This window comes from Barbus barbus, assembly GCF_936440315.1.
Source record: "Barbus barbus genome assembly, chromosome: 2".
NCBI classification, from domain to species: domain Eukaryota; kingdom Metazoa; phylum Chordata; class Actinopteri; order Cypriniformes; family Cyprinidae; genus Barbus; species Barbus barbus.
In genome coordinates this window covers 43681518-43697068 of record NC_136730.1, presented here as the reverse complement: position 1 = coordinate 43697068, position 15551 = coordinate 43681518, and the positions used below count along the sequence as shown (strand labels likewise).

Sequence of the window (15551 nt, the reverse complement as noted above, 5' to 3'; positions counted from 1 at the left end):
ATAAATTCAAAGCCTCTAGAAGTAGTCTTGAAGCACATGTTGCGCTTTGAACATGGCTAAGGTGAAGAAGGAGCTAACGAGTGAGCAACGGGTTCGAATAAAGGCCATTTTTGATGCTGGCTGGAGTTAGCGCCGCATAGCCAAGGACGTGAAATGCAGTCCAAGCACTGTAAAGTACACTTTAGATCTCCATGATGCCACCAGTTCACACCAGAACCGAAAGGGGAGAGGTAGAAAAAGAAACTTTCAGACAGAAAAGTGAAGCATCTCAAAAATTCTCAGTTTTAAGGACCGAAGAAAGACCTGTGTGACGAGATCAACATCGGAAACTGGGATAAGAAGGACTTTTTGATAAAATAGCAGCAAAGAAACCATTACTGAAAGAGAAAAATAAAGTGAAACACCTGAAATTTTAAAAAATAACAAGAAATGGACAAAGGAAGACTGGTATAAAGTGTTGTGGACTGATGAGTCCACGTTTGAACAGTTTGGCAACAAGCTAAGAGTGTATGTTCGACAGAGGGAAGGGGAGAGATATGAAAATGAGTGTCTCTTGCCAACAGTTAAACATGGAGGGGGTAGTATTATGGTATGGAGTGCCATTTCAGCCTCAGGAACAGGGGACTTAGTGAAAATTAATGGCATCATGGATAAGAAGGTATGCCACAACATTCTGGTGAGTACCATCTGGAACCATCGATTTATTGGGCCTGGATTTTTTTCCAATAACAAACATAAACATTCTTCTAACTATTGCCGGAACTACCTGCGACGGAAGGAATCTGCTGGAACATTGAAAATTATGGACTGCCCCCACAAAGTCCAGACCTCAACCTCATCGAGAAAATTTGAGGCAAGTTGGAAAATAAACTGGACAGATCTATTGCACATTCAAAGGAAGGCCTTTGGATTGAGTTGCAGAAGGCATGGGATGACATTAGTGTTGAAGTTCTCAGAAATATATTGACACTATGCCAGAGAGATGTGCTGCTGTAATTGCTGCAAAAGGTGGACATACCAAATATTAAAGTTAAAAGTGGTTAAAAACAGTATGGATCATTTCATATGATATTTGTTGTGCTCAGAGCAACCATCTGCATGCTTCATGATCATTATGAATTGAAATCATGATTTGGAGGCAAAAAAAAGGTCAATATTTTCCAGATCTGTCAGGTGTTCTAATAATTTTGGCCACTACTGCAAGAGCACTTGTTTTTTGATTGGTTGAAGTACGTGGCACTTGATGCTGTATCCATGAGTGCAGACAAATATCTTGAAACAATGTGTAGGACAAAGAGAAAAGTTTATTAGTTGTGCATTATTGCTAGTACTCATGATTAATCATTTATATGATGCTCTTGATTAGAATCTGCAGCTGAGTGAAGATGTGGCTGGGGCGACTTTCATGGCTGCAGGAAGTTCAGCTCCAGAATTGTTTACTTCCTTAATTGGTAAGTTCGCTTTTGCACAATTTTTGAACCTCCACTTATGTGAAATAAGGTGCAAGATATATATATACTACAGTACATCTTAAGTAATTGATTTACATTACAAGTAAGCTTGTAATATAAATCAAAGAGATCTTTATAAAAGTAAAGCGGCCAACATAATGCCTATAAATGAAATGTCAGTTATCACTGTATATCTCCCAATAGTATGTCTTAGTTCTACGTTCAAATCTCTGTAGTTTAAAAACATATAATGCGATGCAATACAAAGACGATTGAGAGATGAACAAATAAACATTCCTCAAAAGCTTGATGTTCATATTTGAGACTCTCATTTGAACATGATTTTTCTAAAAAAAAAAATGACGAGGATAATCAAATAAACCTAAGTTGCTTTAGTCCAGTAAGTGTTCATTGTCAAATATTACTAACAATATAAAAGTTGTTCTTACGTTTACTTTATAAAAATCAGTAAAGATTGCACAGCAAAAAAATAAACACATGAATCAAGAGCTGAAGGTGGTCTTTTAGTTGCTAAACAAGTGTAAACTAATCAGTCAGACGACAGAAAGCATGTAGTAGATTGTGTATAACCGGTTTTTAAGCAAAGTTTTGTTTATTAACTTAAAGACCTTTGAAATTTGCATATCATATATGATACAGTAGGTTTTAAAGGGTTAAATGGCCAAACAGTGCATTTCTGGGATAAATATTAATATATTTGACCAATTCCTCTGATTTCAAAATTGATACCACACAGTAAAATGTGAAATCAGTTTGATTTCGTATCGCATATGTGACCATTGTTCATGTGCTTGACTGGCAGGTGTGTTCATCACGAAGGGAGATCTCGGCGTTGGCACCATTGTTGGATCGGCTGTCTTCAACATACTGGTCATCATTGGAGTGTGTGGCATCTTTGCCCGTCAGGTAGACATACTCATCTTGCTATCTAAGTATCCAAAGGAGCTACAAAATATTAATGATTCGATGCACACGTAAAGACTTAGTTTAGCCATTGTTCATTGGAATCACACTGAAGACTTTAAATATGTATATTGCCACAGTTTCTTGTGTCTTTTGTCCTTTTCTGCTCAAGACGGTGACCCTGACCTGGTGGTCTCTGTTCAGAGACTCGCTGTACTACATCTTCTCAGTGCTGGCCTTGATTTTGGTGAGTCTAAGTGTTACTGTGCATATGAGAGAGGACAAAAGAGAGGGAGACATTATAGCTATTATAAACAGGGCATCAATAATGACTGCCAGCACTAGTCTATAGATTTACTTCTGTGATAAATTCACATAATACCACTTTGTTTTCTTCATTTTATCCAGGTTATCTATGATGAAAGAGTTGTATGGTAAGTCTCATAACTACACCCATGTCCACATGTTCAAGCGGATGAGAATCATTGTAATGTATTTGCAGAGGTATTACAGTACTGTAATTATCTAGAAGCATTAGGAAGTTAATATTGCTGAATTGCTTTTTTGATGAGGCGTTTGCTATATGCATGAATGCAATGTTCACGAACACATATGTGAGCTGTTTTAATAATATTTGAATTATTAATGCATTGTTACAGGTGGGAATCTATGCTTCTGATCTCTATGTATGGAGTCTACATCCTTATCATGAAGTGAGTATTATGCAGTTCTCCATCACAGAGACTGTAGCGCAAATACTGAATACCTTCACAGAGCATTTAGAGAGTGTATTGAACAGTGTTCTTAAAGTATTCAGGTGCCTCAACATTTATCACCTATTTTTGGAACATTTTAGAAGACATTTCAAGATTTTCTGAAACACCAAACCCAGGTCCATTCTTAATTTCACACACTTCATCGCACAATTCATGCTAGAACACTTGTGAAAATTTCTCACTTTGGTCTTGGTTGTCAGTAAAAGCTTGGTCACGAGCATGTCAGTAATATTGGTGTATTTTCATTTTTAAAGGAATGCTAGTTAAAGAGTGCTACATTAATGGACAAACTGAACTTGAGGAAACTCAGATGAACTCCTCAGATGAAATGTTGACACTGCTGTGTGTATGAGGGGAAAAATGTAACTTTTTGAGACAATAAAGACTTAGTTGGCTTTGTCGGCGCCGATAGCCTAGTGGGCAGTGCGCCGAGTTCGAATCCTGGCTCGAGGACCTTTCCTGATCCCACCCCCTCTCTCACACACATTGCTTCCTGTCTCCTTTACACTGTCCTATCGTAATAAAGGCAAAAACACACCAAAAATAAATCTTAAAAAAAATACTAAGTTGGCTTATTAACTACTGTAGCTTCACCAGAGACCGTTTCAGAAACTGCTGGACCTTATGGCTGCAGCGTCTCAAGTATTATGGTTGAACCTACTTCGTATGCACCCCCTTCAGTACTGGCTGAAACCATGAGTTCCATCCCAGGCATGGCATCATGGATGTCTGCTTATCAGGGTAGACCGGGCCTGTGTATCAGCCCTGGCCCCATGGACGAATGTTCAATGCCTGGTGCAGGGCGTTCCCCTGGGAATGGTTTACAGGTGGAAGGTAATCTCGACAGATGCGTCCAACACAGGTTGGGGAGCTCTGTGCGAAGGGAAACCATTATTTGGCCATTGGTCAAAAGAGGAGGACAGTCTACACATCAACTGCCTAGAGACGCTGGCAGTATGTCGGGCCAGTCAAACCTTCTTACCAGACAGATGGGACACCACGTCCTGCTCCGCTCGGACAGCATAACTGTAGTGTCTTACATAAACCATCAAGGGGGCCTGTCATCGAGGCGACTTTTTGTACTAGTGAATGGGCTCAGCTCAATCTGTGCTCGCTGAGGGCAATGCATGTTCCGGGCAAACTGAATCGGGGAGAAGACATGTCACGAAGCAACGGCCCCTCAGTGGAGTGGATGCAGGAGACAGGATGAAGTTTAGTTTCTCTGGTGAAGCTACAGTAGTTAATAAGCCAACTAAGATTTATTTTTAGTGTTTTTTTGCCTTTATTACGATAGGACAGTGTAGAGGAGACAGGAAGCAATGTGTGTGAGAGAGGGGGGTGGGATCATGAAAGGTCCTTGAGCCAGGAATTGAACTCGGCGCACTGCCCACTAGGCTATCGGCGCCGACAAAGCCAACTAAGTCTTTGTCTCAAAAAGTTACATTTTTCCCCTCATACACCCAGCAGTGTCAACATTTCATCTGCGGAGTTCATCGGAGTTTCCTCAAGTTCAGTTCTGGCGGGCTTCACAGCCATAAGTCCGTGCAGCATGATGGCCGTGCAGTTACACTGCGTGATTGAATAGGCTTCAGTCAGGAGAAAAAAAGGACTTTTTTCCATAAGCATCTTTAGCAAGACGCAGTACTCATTCCCGTATCTCAGGGAACTGAGGTTACGTTTGTAACAGAGTACGGTCTCTAGTCTAATTAAACCGAAGACCACAGATACTGGCCATAGAAATTAACTTAAGTATTGTGTGATGAATCCCCTATGAAAAATAAGTGCTCTTAATTATATTGAATGTGCATGTGTAGTATATTTAAGAAAAAAAAAAAAAAAAAAACACTGTACTTGCCGATTATATCCAGTATTAATGAAATAAAAGGCCACTTAAGTGAATTAGAGACACTTTAATTTCTTAACATACTTACGTACACTTTAAGAAGTGACCTTTGTAATGGTAAAATTAATAGTTTGTTAAATTTCATTTCAAAGACAACAGAAATAATCATGAAATTACATATACCCCAAGTTTCACAGACAAGGCTTAAGCCTAGTCCCAGACTAAAGTGTAAGTCTGAGCTGTGTTAACTGTGTCAGGACCAGGACTCGAACCTAGGTCTCCGGTGCCATAGTGTGATGCTCTACCACTGTTACTCAGAAGGGTATTGGACCCACATGCGAGGCACCAAAAAAATTCTTTATTTCCAAGAGCAAAAACAAAAGGTCTTCGCATACAATCCCCAACAAAAATGTGGTCTTGAAAAAAATAAACAGTTCCCAAAAATAAAGTACTCCAAAGAGCAAAAATCCTCTCAAAAGGAAACTAATGCTAAATACATCCAATGGCAAAAAATAACAACGAAACACTAAAGGCTAAAAAAAAACTTACAGAGGCACCAGCATAGTTCAAATAACCAAGCAGGAGTGACAAAAAGAGGACCACATAAATAGGGAAACAGAACTAGTCAGGGCTGGAACTAATAATCCTAATTAGCAGAGACAAGGAAACTCAGGGAAAATAGCCCTATCAAGTGGCGAATCTAAGGCATAACTGAGCACAAAACCTGACAAACTGAAAGAAACTTGCACTGATTGATCTTAAAAATTATCTGTGCCTTTGTTTTGTCTCAAGATGCACACCGGTAATGTTTTTTTCTAAGGCATGTTAATAAAAATTACTTAAATGTCCTAATTGAACTATGGCCTAATCCTGGCTTAGTCTAAGCCCTGTCTGTGAAACCGGGCCATAATAGGGCCTTTCGCACCGCAGGAACCTTTTCATTTTTCACAGTACCCAAACTAATTGTGGAACTACCCACTTTTTGGTGTGTACGCACCGCGGGAACTAGGAACGGTTTTAGTTCCAGGAACTCTGTTTTGATCTTGACTACTTCAGAGTAGGGTCTAAAACAGTTCTAGGAACTATCCGTGATGTAAGTGTACGCTGATTGGCTAAACACGTACGAAAACGCCCTCACCCGCCATGATTTAAAACACTGTGTAAACATATACTGTGTAAACATTGTATCATACTGAGAGCATTTATAAACGGCATTTACCTGAAGACTTCGTCTACGGCGTTTTGTGCTTCTATCAGCCTCAATGAAATGTAACACTGCAAATTGTCGTTGGAGATTCTTAGTCCTCCTTTCCGTTAGTACCCACTGTCGGTGCGAATGCAACCCTTTAAATGGCTGGTGCGCGCAATATCTTCCCTGTACTTTAGTACTGTACTATTTGTTCTGGAACTAAAGCAGTGCGAAAGGCCCTATTGATGTACTGCAAATGCACACCACCTCTTGCATGTGTATGAGAGAGAGCAGCACGTTTCATGTATTGTTTGGAAAGGAGAGCTGATGAGTAACAGTGTTGTAGAGACGACACTGCTTCTAGAGAGATAAGGATCTTCTACATGACAACAACCTTCATTAAGCACCTTTTAAGGCCATTAGGGGAGGCTTGAGCTGTTCGAGCCTCAGATAAACATCCCTCCTCTCTGTTTTGTTGGAGGAGGGAAGTCGAAGCATGTTTTGTCACAGAGACGTTGATATTTCAAGATATTACATATTTATCCAATACAGATAAGATGAAAAGATGAAGAATATGTTGATTTGGATGCTGGTGTGCTTTATGTCACCAGCAGATGCCTTAAAAAGAAACAGCGACTCAAAAACTTTTGGAGAAGCTTTTGAAGTTTATGAAGCAACTGTGAAACTGCAGAATTGATACATTAAAATATATATTATGAATAAATTACAATTTATTTTCATTTCTATATTAAATAATTAACAAAGCTTCAGAGATCAGTATGTATTTTGGTAATACTGATAAGTGCTGAAAATATGTGATTAAATTTAGTAAGATGAACAAGAATAAACATTTTGGTAACACTCACTATTAACTATTAGCGTGGCTATTATTGACATATTGGCTGTTTATTAGTATTATACAGCACATATTCTGCATGACATAATCTACATCCTTAATCCCACCCAATACCTAAATTTAACAACTACCCTACTAACTCTTAATAAGCAGCAAATTAGGAGTTTATTTAGGCAAAAGTTGTATATGGTTTGTTAATAGCGAGAATTAGACGTTAAAATAAAGTGTGACTAACATTTTTACAAACAAAACAACAAAATAATGCTTTTACACCGTGCATATAATATGTTTTTAGCACTGAATACGTGCATGCAATGTGATTAAGGGTTGCTTATGAAACACAAATCACAGATATATACGGATTTAAAAACTGTCCCACTAGAAGGTGCTAAAATTATACAAGAAGAGTGTATGTGTGTGTGTTTGTTTACTTAGTTTAAAAATAATGATTTGTTTTGTACAATGAACTTGTGTACATGTTGTATTGCAAATCACTTTTTCTGCTACTGAGCTGGGATATAGGTAAGTTAAGTGACAGGTGTAGTGGTCTGATTAGGTTTAAAGGGTAGGGTTGACTGTAACTATAGATGTAAATAAAGAAATTATACATAAGCAATCAGGGGAAGGTATTTTTAAATATATACGTATGTACACAATAAGTGCATTGTATCAAATGATTAATTGAAATTTAAGTACATAATAGTTTGGGACATTTAATATAAAGTGGGTCCATTTAAATATATATATATATAGAGAGAGAGAGAGAGAGAGAGAGATACACACACACACACACACACACACAGTGTTCCAAGTTATTATGGAAGTGACAGATCAGTAGGATTTCAGTAAAATTAACATTCATATATTAGTTTTTTAAAGAAAGTGTTTTTATGTTTTATTACTCATGTCTTTTTGGATAACCGTTATCAGTCTTGTTTGTTAAATAGTTTGCCTGGATTTCTTAAGTCAATGGAAATCCTACTTAAAGAGGTTGTCACACATCATTAAACAAGTTAGTTTTCATGCAATATGGGGAGGAAGAAAGATCTTTCTTAAGATGAAAAGCATGAAATAGTGCTAGGTCTTCCAAAAGGCATAAAAAAAACTAATATTTTGCAAAAATATTTTGCCTTAATTTCATTTTTAGGTTCAACAGTCAGATTGCCAGCTTTGTCCAGAGATCATGTGGCAGTCCTGGCCAATGTTGTGTCAGGAAACAAACGTCCAGAGATAAAGAGGCTGATGAAGCAGGAACAAACGGTAACACCTCCATGGTGCTGTTGAGGAAAGGTACTCATGCATGTATGTTTTGAATTGCTTTTGATTCTTTTGGTTCTCATAGCATGCATGTCCAAAATGAAGACTGGGTCCTGAAGCAGAAGCGTTTCTTGGATTTGTTCTCAGCTCCAGCAGGTTCAGGACAAGAGTCTCCAGTGGTGATGGTGGATGAGCTGCTCATCTTGAGGCCACACCAGCTCTCATTCCCAGAGGCTGGACTGCGTGTCATGATCACACCGCATTTCTCTCCACGTACACGTCTCACTATGGCCGGACGCATGCTCATCAGTGAGGTGAACTCCAACATCACTTTTTTATATTACATAATACAGAGAATATCCTTTAAATTCCAATTCAATTCCTGTATTTGAATTAAGGTAGTAAAGATATTAGAGTATGTTTTTAGAGTATGTGCCAAGAGAAAGGGCCTGATCTTCTTAATATTGTATAATGTAAATCTAGAGGACCGGGCATTTTTAGCAATGTGCTCTGAGAAATTCAGCTTATTATCAATCACAACTCCAAGGTTTCTGGCTGTTTTTGAAGGAGTTATGGTTGATGAGTATAACTGGAAGGTGAAATTGTGATGAAGTGATGGGTTTGCTGAAACTACAAGCAGTTATGTCTTAGCTAGGATGAGTTGAAGGTGATGGTCCTTCATCCAGCAATAAATGTCTGTTAGACATGCTGAGATGCGAGCAGATATTGTCGGATCATCAGGATGGAATGAGAGGTAGAGTTGAGTGTCATCAGCATAGCCGTTCTGAATGACAGAACCTAGTGATGCCATGTAGACAGAAAAGAGAATTGGTCCAAGAACTGAGCCCTGAGGCACCCCAGTAGCTAGATGCTGCGACTTGGATACCTCACCTCTCCAAGTTACCTTGAAGGACCTAGAGGTAAGATTCAAAGCACTGTAGTGCGGTTCCTGAGATGCCCTTTCTCAAATAGGGTTGACAGAAGGATCTGGTGGTTGACCGTATCAAAAGCAGGAGACAGATCCAGTTAGATAAGTAATGAAGACTTGGAAGCCGCTCTTGCAAGTCTTAGGGCTTCAACAACTGAGAGCAAGGCAGTTTCATTCAAATGTCAACTTCTGAAGCCAGATTGGTTAATGTCCAGGAGGTTGCTAATGTCATGTTGCTCAAAATGTATTATATAGTTCTCTGTGCTATAGTCTTACCCTTCAAAACATCACGACAACAGTCATTAGTTCATTGTATAAGTCATTAAATGCAAAATGCTTGATCTAGTTATCATAAACTGTCAAGCATATTTTCAACACATTTCTATTACACTATTTGTAAATTTGCCATGAAATCTTGACTTTCACTAATAAAGAGAATGTAGATCAACCAATGATAAATCAGTTCTCTGAAATTGCTCAAGTGTAACTGAATCCTATCCAGTCTCTTTCAATCAATATGCCACATACAGTAATGTGTAAATTTGAACTTTTGAAATGGATATATGGCATGCATAAGAAGTGCAGCCTTCTGCATTTCAGTACAGTAACTCTCATCCAAACTGTTGTCATAGTTTACATCAGGTAATACTAACAGAGTGCAGTGTTATATTGACAACAAGACTAAGCATTTTGCCTATCTTGTTTGTGAACAATGACATAAGTACTTTTCATTCTAATGGCACTGATATGTTCATAGACATAAATAATTTTGAGAGATGAACTAAAGGTTTTGAGTAAGCTACAGTCTTTTGCAGGAAATCCATTGTGTGGTGCTGTTTGTACGACTTGTTTAGAGAAATGCATATACTTCTTTGCAAATATCAAGGATGATTCGAGAAATGTGAATGAGAAAAACTGTAGATACATACGGTATTTCAACCGTAGGTAAAATGTGTTGGGGAAAGTTTTTATTTATACAGTACATTTATTATTGTAGAAATGTGTTACATGTAAACTGAATTTTCACCATTGCTTATTCATTTTTACACTCTCTGTTGTCTTCCCCTCACACCAGCACCACCACACATTCTTATATATATTCATTTTGCTCTTCCACAACAAGCAACTGTGAACATCACAATTTACACATAACACATTTCTACAATAATACATGTACTGTACAAATATAAATGTATTTATACAGCACTGCTGCAGCTGCTGCTGTTTAGGGTTGTGACGTTCGTCCTCCTTAAAAAATGGTAGTGATTGTGCTGGACAAACTGTCTATATATATGCTTCCAAACTTGACTAGGTAATATTGTCAAGTCCCCTTTATTTATATATAGCACTTTATACAATACTGATTGTGTCAAAGCATCTTTACAGTGATAAACAGGAAAATAGTTTGTCAATAATGCAAGAGGACAATAACAGAGTCATTTTTGTCATCGGTGACAGAAATGGAGAAGAAACCTTGGGAGAAACCAGGGTCAGTCGGGGGGCCAGTTCTGCTCATTGTGATCCCCATTTCATTAAAATGGCATGTAGGCTTGCAAAGGGGCAGAATTTTTCCAGTGAATTTCTGGTAATTTTCCAAAAGTTTCTGAAAATGTACAAATATTTTCCAAAAGTGTCCAAAAAATACACACAATTTTCCAAAAATTCTGGAAACTTTCAAGAATTTTTTCACCCCTTTGCAACCCTAATTGCCAATTTAGCAGACATTATAACCATTCCATGTCTGATATTTATGGAATTTACACGCTTGTCTGATAGCTTTTGATAACTGAACGGATAATTTTGCATGTGATGGCTCATACGATGCAAGAACGTTTAGAAGTTATGAAGAGTTTGACAGTTTCACTGAGAATCAACATCAGTTTTGATCAACAAGCCATGTGCATTTAGTTATTGTGCAAATTTTAGAATCAATTTAAATCAATAAGAAATTAAAATCTGATGTGAACAAGAAACTAATTGTTCAAACATCTGAAAAAAAAAGAACTCTCATTTGAGAACTGAGCCAAAGCAATTGAGAAAAGCTGTAATAGTTTTGATAGTACTGAAGACAAATATGTCTAATCATTTTTTTTTATCATGCATATCATATGTTCTATATATCATAGAATAAATAGGACAGTTTGTCAAAATTAATAATGTAGTTTTTTTGTCAAAACTTTTAAGTACACTATAAAAAAAAATGTTTAAAGTTATGAATAAAACATTATTGGAGCATGTTTTACAAGAAAATTTTAATAACACTGTATGATGCAACTGCCATTGACACTAATGACACAACAAAAGGTCAATGCCTCTCTTTTCCTTTGCTCTTTTCAGAGACAGAGACTGCTCCGGGAGGACAAGAGGAGCAGGACCTCAGTGAAGGTCTTCGGCTCTAGAGGGATCGTAAACGAAGGAAGTGTTGAAGCACAGCAGGCACCCGAGGACACAGAAACGACGGATGGTAAGAAAGGAGTGAAGGTGGAGGTGGAAAACTCTCAGCCTGAAGAAGAAGATGAGGAAAGGGATGAAATGTTCAAACCTCTCCAAATTCCTGGTTAGTGCATGAAACCCAGTCGAATTCAAATAAGTGTTAAAATATACAGGTTTTGCTTATTGGTTTATTCTGCTGCTTTTGGTAGGCCTTAAAGAATCTCTAGTTACAGTTTATGTATACAACAGTATGTATTGTCAAGTTAACTCAACTCACATTTGTTTATATAGTGCTTTATACAAAACTGATTGTTTTAAAGCAGCTTCACGTTAAAGGAACAGTTCAGCCCAAAATGAAATTGTTCTCACCCTCACGTCATCTAAAATGAGTAGATTCTACGCCAGAACATATTTGGAGAAAAGTAGCATTCCATCAGTGTCTCAACAATGGATGCTCTGCAGTGAATGGGTGCCGTCAGAATGAGTGTCCAAACAGCTGATAAAAACATCACAATAATCCACAACACTCCAAAGAGACAACATTTTTATTGGAGAAAGCAATATTATGGATAGAGGACTCATAGTTTAGCCACAAGCAATGGTTTGAAGTTGAAAATGTCTTAATGAGTGATTTCTATCTCACAAATACAAAAGGGGGTGGTGATGGTGCAGTGGATAAGACACATGCCTTTGTTGTAAGAGACCCGGGTTCGAATCCACTGTGAGACACCAATGTGTCCCTGAGCAAGACACTTAACCCCCTAGTTGCTCCAGAGGCGTGCGACCTCTGACATATATAGCAATTGTAAGTCGCTTTGGATAAAAGCGTCAGCTAAATGAATAAATGTAAATGCAAACACACAGCTTTTGGCTTCTCAGGATGTTAATTGATGGACTGGAGTGGTGTGGATTACTGGTGGATTATTGTGATGTTTCGACACTCCTTCTGACGGCACCCATTCACTGTGGAGGATCCATTGGTGAACAAGTGATGGAATGCTACATTTCTCCAAATCTGTTCTCATGAACAAATGAACTCATCTACATTTTGAACATTCATTTATCAGCAAATTTTCATTTTTGGGCGAACTATTCCGATAGGACCATTATTGTCCATCTTAATAAATAATTGTGTATATACATACATGCATATATATATATATATATATTTTTTTTTTTTTTTTTTTTTTTCCCGAAAAATGTATTCAGAAGTAATCAAAATAGTGCTTTGAGAATATTTTGTGGTTATTTAGTCTCTGTATCTTGTGTGCATTAGCGGGCTCCTGTGCGCGTCTGAAGTGGCTTGTGTCCTGGCCGCTGGCTGTTCTGCTGTATTACACAGTGCCTAACTGTGTTTTGCCACGTTGGCATCGCTGGTTCATGATGACTTTCATTGCTTCAACCCTTTGGATTGCTATTTTTTCCTACCTCATGGTGTGGATGGTAAGGAAAGATCAAAAATAGACATTTGTATTAAATATACCATATCTTTACTCTCTTCTCATTCCATTAGTTTGTGGATTATGCTGATTTTTGTCATTATGTGGCGTGTTTTGCAGGTCACCATCATCAGCTACACACTAGATATTCCTGATTACATCATGGGAATCACTTTCCTGGCTGCTGGCACTAGTGTACCCGACTGCATGGCGAGCCTCATAGTTGCCCGCCAAGGTGTGTAACCTTTATATGCATAATAAATTGTTTGTATGCATGCTTTTATTATCTTTAATATAATTTTTGTTACCTAATACAAAGAATGTCTGTAAAATTCTAATTCAATGTCTGAATTTGACCTGAGGTAGAAGAAAGGATGTAGAATTATCAATTTGAAATATAATTTATGTAGAATTCAAATAAATTAAATTCAGTGAAATTCATTCACATGGAGTTTTAAACTAGATTTAAAAAAATAAATTCAAGACAAACTTTGGTGTTGGCTTGAGAAAGCCTGGCGAAAAGTTTAAAGTAGTTTTAAAATGAAGATTGTTTAAAGTTTTTAAATTGTTTAAAGAATTTTTTAAATGTATAATATTGAAGGTTTTAAGGCCAGATAGTCGATAAATAGCTAACATGCTTTAGCATATTTTTGAATGTTATAGCATGTTGCTAGCATGTTTTAACATTTTGATGTTTCAACATGTTGCCAGCTTGTTTTAGCAGGCTATTTGTAAAACGCATTACATTCTGGTTGTATTTTGTTTCTCAGGAAGGGGGGACATGGCAGTGTCGAACTCCATCGGCAGCAATATCTTTGACATCCTGCTGGGACTGGGCTTCCCCTGGGCTCTGAGGACACTTGTAGTAGACTATGGATCAGCAGTGAGCGTTTGACATATTTTACCGTTCATCCAGTGCAGATGCAGTGTTTCCGCTGATGCTTTGCTCTGACCGCTCTGTGTCTTTTGTCAGGTATTCATCAATAATAAAGGCCTGGTCTATTCTGTCATCCTGCTGCTCGCATCAGTCTTCCTCACGGTGAGTAATGCCTACCCATAATCACTACATACAAGAACATACACCATATTTGGTCTGCAGCTTCTTTTTGGGGTTCTAGAATTGTTAAGACCTTGCACAGCCACAGATCTCACAGGCTTAATTGGCAAATCAGTTTAAAAATATTCCATAAAAGATAGACGAGTAGTTCACAGAAATCTACACTGAGCTCATCTCACATGGACCACTGCTCTACAGTAGGGTTTCCCAGAAGGTGGTTGGTGAGGGAACTGCAGTGGGTTCATGAGATGATGAAAAGCTAATAATTCATTCAATTGAGTTTAAAATTAAAGTAAATAAATGTGCAATTTCCAACATTTCTCTGGACAGAAGTTTACTGAATTTATAAATAATTTAAATATTATGTTGTGTAAAGCAGTGTATATAAATAATGAAGGGGAGGGGGGGAGGGGGGGTTAATATTTGAACAAAATTTTAATTTTAATCTAGAAATTTACAGTGTAGTTTAGAAAATACAGTGTAATTCGTATAAAAATGAATAGTAAAAATACCAATATTTAATGTGAATTAACTGATTGAAATATTATATTTAACTATTAGATTAATTATATTAATTAAATATAAAAACATAATTTTAAATGCTACAAATGCACATTTTAAGAGCGGAAAATAATGCCTGTAACAAATCTAGCCTCATGTCAATGACGGCAATCGCTAGTGAAGCTGGTGACCTGTGATGTATAAACATTAGACCCTAAAATTCTAATGTAATATTTCAGATTACTCATGTTTCAACATCTATTAGACATGTTTTAATATGCCGGTAGGAAAACGTACATCACCATCTGCTGTCAGAAATGGGAAATGCATGCTGTCTGACCAGAAGCAGGAATAAAAATGAATGACCAGAAAGGATGCAGTCGCAGCCTGATTACACACATACACAATGCTATTAGTTTCCATGTTGACTCTGTGTGTCTTGTAGGTCCTGAGCGTGCATCTGAACGGCTGGAAGCTGGATCGGAGACTAGGCCTTGGTCTCATGTTTCTTTACTCCATCTTTCTGCTCTGCTCCATCCTCTTCGGTCAGCTCTAGAGGCGTCACACTCTTCAGTGCGTTCTTGTTTTGGTTTCATTATTATTGTGCTTTTACTGTAGATCAGGTACTAAATATCGGCTGATTTCATGCCTGTGTACAGAATAGCAGCGAGAGGAATTTTAGTGCTCTACAGAAAAAAACTCAGAATGGCATTCAAGATCCCGTCAGTCCTTTGTTCTGTCCACTGCAGAAACATAAGGTTTTTGAATAACGAATTAAGTTCAAGCTGGAAGGTTTACTGTATAGTATAACGGTTTCTGACGACTTACAAGAACACTGAATTATTAGTCAGACAGCGTTTAGCTGCTTATGACTTCAGTAATTCTTCTTGACAGTAT

General features: G+C 37.7%; 1 protein-coding gene across 1 annotated transcript in view; it reads left to right on the top strand.

Annotated features, from left to right (window-relative positions):
* The window catches only part of LOC306881674 (sodium/potassium/calcium exchanger 3), a gene marked incomplete at both ends in the record, with an annotated part of 35772 nt that extends 20562 nt beyond the window's left edge, over positions 1–15210 (top strand). The window contains 13 exons of the mRNA XM_079435872.1: positions 1367–1451; positions 2275–2378; positions 2548–2622; positions 2784–2809; positions 3035–3088; positions 8187–8329; positions 8444–8610; positions 11562–11781; positions 12934–13100; positions 13217–13331; positions 13867–13979; positions 14070–14135; positions 15100–15210. Of these exons, the coding sequence (XP_079291998.1) occupies positions 1367–1451; positions 2275–2378; positions 2548–2622; positions 2784–2809; positions 3035–3088; positions 8187–8329; positions 8444–8610; positions 11562–11781; positions 12934–13100; positions 13217–13331; positions 13867–13979; positions 14070–14135; positions 15100–15210 (1446 nt within the window). The remainder of the gene's footprint in view (positions 1–1366; positions 1452–2274; positions 2379–2547; positions 2623–2783; positions 2810–3034; positions 3089–8186; positions 8330–8443; positions 8611–11561; positions 11782–12933; positions 13101–13216; positions 13332–13866; positions 13980–14069; positions 14136–15099) is intronic.
* Between the last annotated feature and the right edge of the window lie 341 nt (positions 15211–15551).